At 41.2% G+C, this 9,394-nt stretch overlaps 1 protein-coding gene across 3 annotated transcripts; it reads right to left on the bottom strand.

Annotated features, from left to right (window-relative positions):
• Positions 1 to 276: 276 nt before the first annotated feature.
• LOC140798801 (uncharacterized) lies at positions 277 to 8,898 on the bottom strand. Of its 3 annotated transcripts, none has more exons than XM_073152854.1 (4): positions 8,342 to 8,896; positions 4,922 to 8,226; positions 1,150 to 4,296; positions 277 to 633 (listed from the first exon to the last, which is right to left on the bottom strand). In XM_073152854.1, the coding sequence occupies exons 2-4, from the start codon at positions 8,039 to 8,041 to the stop codon at positions 538 to 540; spliced, it is 6,363 nt and encodes a 2,120-aa protein (XP_073008955.1). In that variant the 5' UTR covers positions 8,042 to 8,226; positions 8,342 to 8,896; the 3' UTR covers positions 277 to 537. The 3 variants fall into 3 exon arrangements, with proteins under 3 accessions (XP_073008955.1, XP_073008954.1, XP_073008956.1); XM_073152853.1 differs by having other exon boundaries at positions 4,922 to 8,222; XM_073152855.1 differs by lacking the exon at positions 277 to 633 and having other exon boundaries at positions 1,277 to 1,464; positions 1,548 to 4,296; positions 4,922 to 8,898.
• Between the last annotated feature and the right edge of the window lie 496 nt (positions 8,899 to 9,394).

Here is a 9,394-nt window from a genome sequence, read left to right as displayed (position 1 = left end):
CATTCTCAGAAGAAGAGGATGAAGTTGATGGAGAGCTTTGGATCGTGCCCACAAACTTCGAGCCCAAAGAGAGGATAGGAGAGATCACTACTCTGCCCATTTCAGGGCCCTCTCAGCTTCCTTCTCATCCTCCTTACTCACTCAGGCACAGAGACGAGTAACAAAAGAGAGAACTGAAGGAGAGGGATTGCACCGCAAGATTTGATACCTTTCTGGGCATGACGAAGTCAATGTAGGCTGCTATATTGCAATAATGGAAATTGAGATAAACTAATCGAAGTTAGAATTGATAATTCGAAATTTAAAATAGATGTTCTCAGAATTAACTCTAGTTTATTTTGACAATGAAAAGAAATTTGAAGAACAATTCATGGATTTTCTACGGCATGAGCAATCTCAGCTTGATGATTGATGAATGCTTGAACTTGAGGAGGTTGGAATGGATGGTTGTTCTCTGTCGGCAATTAAAATCAGTCGCGGTTTTCTGAAGTGCTATTATCTGCAGCAATCAGCTTGCTTACCTCTTCCTTTCAGATTTCAGTTGTTTATTTCCTCTGAATCCTCATCACCATCTGGATTACCATCAGACTTCTCCCCACGTCCCTCTTTAGAACTACGTTTGTCAAAATAAAACTGCAAAAACCAGTTAGAAGGTTAGTGAGCATGAATCAGCTTCTCTCATAAGACAATTCAAACCATTCCAATTGCTGCTATGACTGGAACTTCATAAAAAAAAAACCCCAGTTAGATGGGTAGTGAGAGCATGAATCAGCTTTTGATGCATTTTCGGCAGTCTGGCAGAACCAAATAGTTTCTAAGCTGCAAAACACACATACTGTTTCAGACAACATAACTTTCATATTTACTTTAGATAGCCTAAGCAGGGATTTTGAGTGCATTACACTGAACTGCTCATTATGTTCCAACGAAGAATTAGAAAGACGTGGAGCTTATTAGCAAAGTCACAACATCTAAGTAGGATACGAACAAGGTCACAGGAACTAATGGTGACAACTTTTAGAAATTATGGAAGGAACCGGTGGTGTACATGGTCAATTCAGTGAATATAGAATATTAATAAACCAAATGAAAGAGAAAACAGTTCATCACTTCAACTTTACATATAGTTTCTAACTATACATATACTACCTCATCATCATCATAGTCCTGAAATTCCAGAAGCCATTCCATATGAAATTGATCTCCTGTAGCAGAAGTATATTGCTTGATGTTATGTTGCTGGCACCAATCTGTTAGTCTGGGGCAGGACTTAATCATAATATGCTGTGCCATGAGTTTGGCCGGCAGTGAGTTGTTTGTTGAAATTTGGAGTAGACAACAATTTGATAAATCCAATCGTTCCAAGGACATAAGATCCTGCAACCCGTCCAGTGATTCCAGCTCCGGACAGTCAAAAATGCATAGATGTTGAATCCTGAATGGCAACGATCCCTCTGGTAATTGCTGGAGTTTATGACAACTGCTTATAGTCAAGCTATTGACAGAGGAGAAATTGCTGAAGTGAAGAGATCTAAGTTGAACACAACCTTTTATACTGATCGATTCAAGCGATGCACAGGAAGAGGGATCAAGCATCCAACTCGGAAATGTTGTAGCGTCATAACCAATTACTGTGAGTTTCTTGAGGTTGGGGTGAGGTTGAAGGAACTCTAGTATTTGACCATGCATCTCTGTACCAACCAATGTGTCTTTTTCTCTCTCCAAGAAAACATGAAAAGTGTCTGCAGTAACCCAATTGTTCTGCCAATCTACTGTCAACTCGCTTAACTTACACTTACTCTTGAGGTTGGCATTCTTGGCATCTTCTGCTCTGACCAAGTTGGCCAATCCTGAGATACAGAGTTTTCCTTTGAGATTTACTAAGTCCCTTAACAATCCTATCCCACCGTGGTTGTGTCCTATTCCCACTTTAAGACGTGTGGCTTTCAGACTCTCAAGGACTGTGAGTTTGTGAATCCCAAGTGGCATGTCTATGACCCCAGAATCTAAAAGATTTAGGTCCTGTAGATTCTGTAGGTTTCCTATATCACCAGGCAAATTTTTGAGCCTTCGACAGCCAGTTAGTTTCAACTTCTGCAATCTGTTAAGCTGACAAATTGATTCAGGCAATACTTTAATTTGGCAATGGCACACTGCAAGTTGTCGCAGATCAATAAGCTTTTCAAGTCCTCTGGGCAATTTATGTAACCCGTAACAGTGTTTGAGAATCAGTATCTGTAAGTTGCTAAGCAGACAAATAAATTCAGGTGTCTTTTCAATAGTAGAATATGAGATTTTAAGGTATCGAAGGTTTTCAAGATTTCCTATCTCTTTTGGTAATTCTGGAAGAGATATGAAACAGAGAACCAATATTTGAAGATTGTAAAGGACACAGAGGTCTTTAGTTACCATTTTGGGAACAGAATGTTGCAGCTGAAGATAGCGTAGGTTCTTTAGATTTCTTATTGAATTGGGATGCTCCATCATGAAATGTCTTTCCAGCACCAATGCCCTTACATGTGGTGATTTTGCAAGATCCAAACATGATATATTTGAAGAATTATCAACTACAAGTGTCCGAAGAGCTGTAAGATTTCTAGAGAATAGCGGTCCAACATTACCTCTTACGTGTAAATGGCGAACTCCATCTGGAAGATCAGACAACTCATCACCAGTTATCAGGAAGTGTTCATCGCCTGAAGTCTTTCTTGCTAAATCGTGAATTAAATCATGCATCTTATGACTACTGTCATCCTCATCGTAACTGGTATAATCGCCAGAATGAAGATGCTGATGATGATCAAGAAATGACCTCTCAATTAGTTCATCAACATATTCGAAAGCAATCTCCTTCGTTGATTTTGTACCTTTAGATTGTAGGTAACCATGGGCCATCCACAGTCCGAACAGTTCATCCTTTACAAAAGCGTGATCCTTAGGGAACATCGAGAAGAACCGGAAGCATGGCCTCAGATATGCGGGCATACGTTGATAGCTTATTTCAAGCGCTGTCAACGTCTCATTCTCCTCTTGTGACTGCCATTCATCACTTTCTAAGATGTCTCTCCAGCTGTCTTCATTCACACCAAATCTCAGAAGGCTTGCAAGTGACTTCACGGCCAACGGCAAGCCACCACACTTCCTCATAATCTGCCTTCCAATTTCTACCAGGTTTGGTTTTTCATTACGATCATCAACTCTGCCAAATGCATAATGCTGAAACAAGGACCAGCATTGATCCTCCGGCAAGTAGCCAAGCAAATAAGGAGGCACCGCTTTCATGATGTCAGCAACCGGAACATTCCTTGTGGTCACGAGAATCATTGCCTTTTTCGCAGCCACTAGAGGAACCCGCAGCATTTCCCAGAGGCTTGGCCGCTCATTCCGCACATCATCAAGAATGAATAATACCTCTCTCCCCATCACTTGGATCCTAAGATTCTTCTGTAATGTGCTCAGTTCTGTGAGATGGAAGCTATTTCCACCAACAGACTCGATCATTGCCTTGGTAAGCCTTTCGACATCAAAATCCTCGGAGACGCATATCCATCCTCTTTTATCAAACCTTTGGCATACCCTCGGGTCGTTGAAGACAAGTTGAGCAAGGGTGGTTTTCCCCAGTCCCCCTTTTCCAACAATAGCAATGACTGAAACTTTATTACCATGGTCAGTAAGTAAAAGGTCAATTACCTCCTCCTTTTCCTTCTCTCTGCCAAAAATGTTGGAATAATCAATCAAATGGCTGGTTGGGGCCGGATTTCTTGTGGTGTCAGGTCGCCTACTCCCATATTCTTCTCGCAACCTGAACTTCTCCCGTGCAACAGCAATGTCGGCAAATCTGCTGCGGATTGCTTTGATCCTTTCTGCGAAGCTGTCTAGGATCTGAGCTTTGATCGAAAGAGGAGGAGAAGAAGAAGAAGATGATGATGATGATTGCTTCCTCTTGTGAGAATCTGCTGTTGCTTCGCCTCTTGCGTCAACTTTGGCCCTCATGACTTCATAGTTGTACTCACCAATAACATCCTCAGCATCGTAGGCAACTTCCTTGAGCTCCTTCAGCCACAGCTTGACGGCTTCTTCTCTGATCTCCCTCTCCTCCATGTCGCTAAGCGTCGCTTGGGTTCTCTCCAGAGTCCTTATAATCCACCACAGATCATTTTCTGAAGTTCTATGCTCTGCAGCAATCAGCTTGCTTACATCTTCCTTGCCAATTTCATTTGAATCCTCATCACCATCTGGATTGCCATCAGACTTCTCTCCACGTCCCTCTTTAGAACTATGTTTGTCAAAGTAAAACTGCAAAAACCAGTTAGAAGGTTAGTGAGCATGAATAAGCTTCTCTCATAAGACAACTCAAACTATTCCAATTGCTGCTGTGACTGGAACTTCATAAAAAGCCCCAGTTAGATGGGTAGTGAGAGCATGAATCAGCTTTTGATGCATTTTGGCAGTCTGGCAGAACCAAATAGTTTCTAAGCTGCAAACCGCACATCCTTTTTCGGACGACCTAACTTTCCTATTTACTTTAGATATCCTAAGCAGGGATTTTGAGTGCATTACAAGGTCACAAGAACAAATGGTGACAAGTTTTAGAAATTAAGGAAGGAACCGGTGGTGTACATGGTAAACTCAGTGAATATAGAACATTAATAAACCAAAGGAAAGGGAAAACAGTTCAGCACTTCGACTTTACATATTCTTTGTAGCATGAGTTCATCTTCCACACAATAGCAAAATCAAACATATAACAGGATTTAGGTGTCAAAAAAGATGTTTGTTCAATCATGAGCAAAGTCTTCTGAGCATGGACCTAGATGAATGATGCAAGTATAGTTCAATTTAAAGGATGCTGTTTTCCATTGGCAAGTAAAACCGGTATAGTTTCTGAAGCAGGAACCACTAAAGCAAAGATGTTACTTACCTTCGCTGCATTTCCATCTTCATCCTCCTCTTCATCATCATTATATTCCTGAAGTGACAAGGATTGAAGTTCAAATCTTATAAACTGCTCCTTGATGTTATGTTGCTGGCACCAATCTGTTAGTCTGGGGCAGGACATGATCATAATATGCTGTGCCATGAGTTTGGCCGGCAGTGAGTTGTTTGGTGAGATTTGGAGTTGCCAACAATTTGATAAATCCAATCGTTCCAAGGACATAAGATCCTGCAACCCATCCAGTGATTCCAGCTCCGGACAGTCAAAAATGCATAGATGTTGAATCCTGAATGGCAAAGATCCCTCTGGTAATTGCTGGAGTTTATGACAACTGCTTATAGTCAAGCTATTGACGGAGGAGAAATTGCTGAAGTGAAGAGATCTAAGTTGAAGACAACATTTTATACTTATCGATTCAAGCGATGCACAGGAAGAGGGATCAAGCATCCAACTCGGAAATGTTGTAGCGTCATAACCAATTACTGTGAGTTTTTTGAGGTTGGGGTGAGGTTGAAGGAACTCTAGTATTTGATGATGCATCTCCGTACCAACCAAGGTGTCTGTACCTCTTGCCAAGCAAATGTGAAAAGTGTCTTCAGTAACCCAATTGTTCTGCCAATCTAGTGTCAACTCGCTTAACTTACACTTACTCTTGAGGTTGGCATTCTTGGCATCTTCTGCTCTGACCAAGTTGGTCAATCCTGAGATACAGAGTTTTCCTTTGAGATTTACCATGTCCCGTAACAATCCTATCCCACCGTGGTTGTGTCCTATTCTCACTTTAAGACGTGTGGCTTTCAGACTCTCAAGGGCTGTGAGTTTGTGAATCCCAAGTGGCATGTCTATGATCCTAGAATCTAAAAGATTTAGGTCCTGTAGATTCCGTAGGTTTCCTATATCACCAGGCAAATTTTTGAGCATTCGACAGCCGGTTAGTTTCAACTTTTGCAATCTATTAAGCTGACAAATTGATTCAGGCAATACTTTAATTTGGCAATAGCACACTGCAAGTTGTCGCAGATCAACAAGCTTTTCAAGTCCTTCTGGCAATTCATGTAACCCGGAACAGTGGTTGAGAATCAGTGTCTGTAAGGTGCTAAGCAGACAAATAGATTCAGGTATCTTTTCAATGGTAGAGTGGGAGATTTTAAGGTATCGAAGGTTTTCAAGATTTCCTATCTCTTTTGGTAATTCTGGAAGAGATATGAAACAGAGAACCAATATTTGAAGATTGTGAAGGACACCGAGGTCTTTAGTTACCGTTTTTGAGGCAGAATGCTGCAACCGAAGATAACGTAGGTTCTTTAGACTTTTTATTGAATCAGGGAGCTTCATCATGAAATGTCTTTCCAGCACCAATGCCCTTAACCGTGGCAATTTTGCAAGATCCAAACATGATATATCTGAAGAATTATCAAGTTCAAGTGTCCGAAGAGCTGTAAGATTTCTAGAGAACAGCGGTCCAGCATTACCTCTTACATGTAAATGGTGAACTCCATCTGGAAGATCAAGCAACTCATCAGCAGCTATCAAAAAATGTTCACCGCCTGAAGTCTTTCTTGCTAAATCATGAATTAGATCATGCATCTTATAACTACTGTCTTCCTTATCATAACTGGTGTAATCACCAGAATGATGACGATGATCAAGAAATGACCTCTCGATTAGTTCATCAACATATTCGGAAGCAATCTCTTCCATTGATTTTGTCCCTTTAGATTGTAGGTAACCATGGGCCATCCACAGTCTGAACAGTTCATCCTTTACAAAATCATGATCCTTAGGGAACATCGAGAAGAACCGGAAGCATGGCCTCAGATATGTGGGCATACGTTGATAGCTTATTTCAAGCGCTGCCAACGTCTCATTCTTCTCTTGTGACTTCCATTCATCACTTTCTAAGATGTCTCTCCAGCTATCTTCATTCACATCAAATCTCAGAAGGCTTGCAAGTGACTTCACAGCCAACGGTAAGCCACCACACTTCCTCATAATCTGCCGTCCAATTTCTACCAGGTTTGGTTGTTCATTGCGATCATCAACTCCGTCGAATGCATAATGCTGAAACAAAGACCAGCATTGATCCCCAGGCAAGTAGCCAAGCAAATAAGGAGGCACCGTTCGCATGATGTCGGCAACTGGAAGATTCCTTGTAGTCACGAGAATCATTGCCTTTTTCGCAGCCATTAGAGGAGTCCGCAGCACTTCCCAGAGGCTTGGCCTTTCATTCCACACATCATCAAGAATGAACAATACCTTTGTCCACATCAATTTGTCCATAAGATCCTTCTGTAATGTGCTCAGTTCTGTGAGATCACAGCTCTTTCCGGTTACAGACTCGATCATTGCCTTGGTAAGCCTTTCGACATCAAAATCCTCGGAGACACATATCCATCCCCTTTTATCAAACCTTTGGCATACCCTCGGGTCGTTGAAGACAAGTTGAGCAAGGGTGGTTTTCCCCAGTCCCCCTTTTCCAACAATAGCAATGACTGAAACTTTATTACCATGGTCAGTAAGTAAAAGGTCAATTACCTCCTCCTTTTCCTTCTCTCTGCCAAAAATGTTGGAATAATCAATCAAATGGCTGGTTGGGGCCGGATTTCTTGTGGTGTCAGGTCGCCTACTCCCATATTCTTCTCGCAACCTGAGCTTCTCCCGTGCATCAGCAATGTCGTCAAATCTGTTGCGGATTGCTTCGATCCTTTCCGCGAAGCTGTCCAGGATCTGAACTTTGATCGAAAGAGGAGAAGAAGATGATGATGATGATGATGATGATGATGAATACTTTCTCTTGCGGGAATCTGCTGTTGCTTCACTTCTTGCCTCAACTTTGGCCCTCATGACTTCATAGTCGTACTCACCAAGAACATCCTCAGCATCGTAAGCGACTTCCTTGAGCTCCTTCAGCCACAGCTTAACGGATTCTTCTCTGATCTCTCTGTGCTCCGCATCGCTAAGCGTCGCTTGAATTCTCTCCAGAGTCCTCATTATCCACCTCAGATCATTCTCAAAAGAAGAGGATGAAGTTGATGTAGAGCTTTGGATCATGCTCATCAACTTCGCGCCCAAAGCGAGGACAGAGGAGATCGCCACTCTGGCCATGTCACAACCCTCTCAGTTTCGCTCCCAGAGACGAGTAACAAAAGAGAGAAATGTCAAATGAAACCAAGCCAATCTAGGCTGCTATACTGCAAAGATTGGAAAATGAGGAAAAGTATTCGGTATCTCGTTGCTTCATCACTGGAGTCAGACAGCATGAGCACTTTCCATAGTGGAGAATAAACTTTCTTATGCAAAAAAATATTAGATTTATTATGTAATTATGTAAGAAACACTAATTAATAATCCCAAGATTGAAAAAAAAACATCATATCCACAGAAGTCGGTGGGCAGAATCTCTACCCAAGTCATCCATCCAATGTTAGGTCGATGCCAATATCGCATTATTATCGAGCATTGATTCCCTTCGCGGTGCGCTCATGGTCATCCTCCACTTCTGCTTGTAGAGGAAGCTGATCTTTATATTTTATTTTATAACAGTAACAATGGAGGAAAGTTGCCAGAAGCTTCAGCGAGTGGGAGATTAGAACTTAGAAGGTGAAGAAGGAAGAAGGACAAGGGGAAGGACGTGTGAGGAGAGGCATTATCAAATCCATACAACCTGAAAGCGAATTCAATCTAATCGAATCACAAAGTATCTTCCAACTTGCAATTAAATTATCACGATACACTTCTTCTAAGTTGAACCTTTTTGGCATGCAGAGAAATGGTTTAGTGCTTAAATCACAAGTTAAAAAAAAATACAAAAAAAAATGTCAATGTAAAAAATCGATGGGCAGAATCTCTACCAACTCATCCATCCATTGTTAGGTCATCCATCACATCCGCATTATTATCGAGCATTAATTCCCTTCGTGGTGCACTCATGGTCATCCTCCACTTCTGCTCATAGACGAAGGTGATCTTTATATTTTATTTTATAACAGTAACAATGGAGGAAAGTTGCCAGAAGCTTCAGCGAGTGGGAGGAGATTAGAACTTAGAAGGTCAAGAAGGAAGAAGGACAAGGGGAAGGACGTGTGAGGAGAGGCATTGTCAAATCCATACAACGTGAAAGCGAATTCAATCCAATCAAATCACAAAGTATCTTCCAACTTGCAATTAAATTATAATGATACACTTCTTCTAAGTTAAACCTTCTTGGCATGCAGAGAAATGGTTTAGTGCTTAAATTACAAGTTAAAAAAAATACAAAAAAATGTCAGCGTAAGAAATCAAAATAAAGTTTCTCCGAAAACAACAAGCCCTTTTACAAGCTGATAGGTTAAACTAGACTCAAGGATGTTATTGAAGCCGAGCACTTTTTGAAGGAAATGCAGGACTTGCTTTAGAAATGGTTAAAAGGTAAAATTAAAGTAAGAGAAGTAAAGCAACATGCCAACATGTGGAATAATA

This window comes from Typha latifolia, chromosome 12 (genome assembly GCF_019914945.1).
Source record: "Typha latifolia isolate L0001 chromosome 12, TyphaL0001v2, whole genome shotgun sequence".
NCBI lineage: Eukaryota > Viridiplantae > Streptophyta > Magnoliopsida > Poales > Typhaceae > Typha > Typha latifolia.
Note: the sequence above shows the minus strand (reverse complement) of the source record. Positions and strands in the feature narration are given on the sequence as shown.

What these genes read in the sequence shown, in the direction of transcription:
- LOC140798801 (XM_073152854.1), bottom strand. Translation starts at nt 8,041, where the DNA reads ATGGCCAGAGTGGCGATCTCCTCTGTCCTCGCTTTGGGCGCGAAGTTG. An exon ending in AAGATGGAAATGCAGCGAAG is followed by an intron (nt 4,297 to 4,921) that starts GTAAGTAACATC and finishes TGGTTTTTGCAG; the next exon opens with TTTTACTTTGACAAACATAG. An exon ending in AGGACTATGATGATGATGAG is followed by an intron (nt 634 to 1,149) that starts GTAGTATATGTA and finishes TGGTTTTTGCAG; the next exon opens with TTTTATTTTGACAAACGTAG.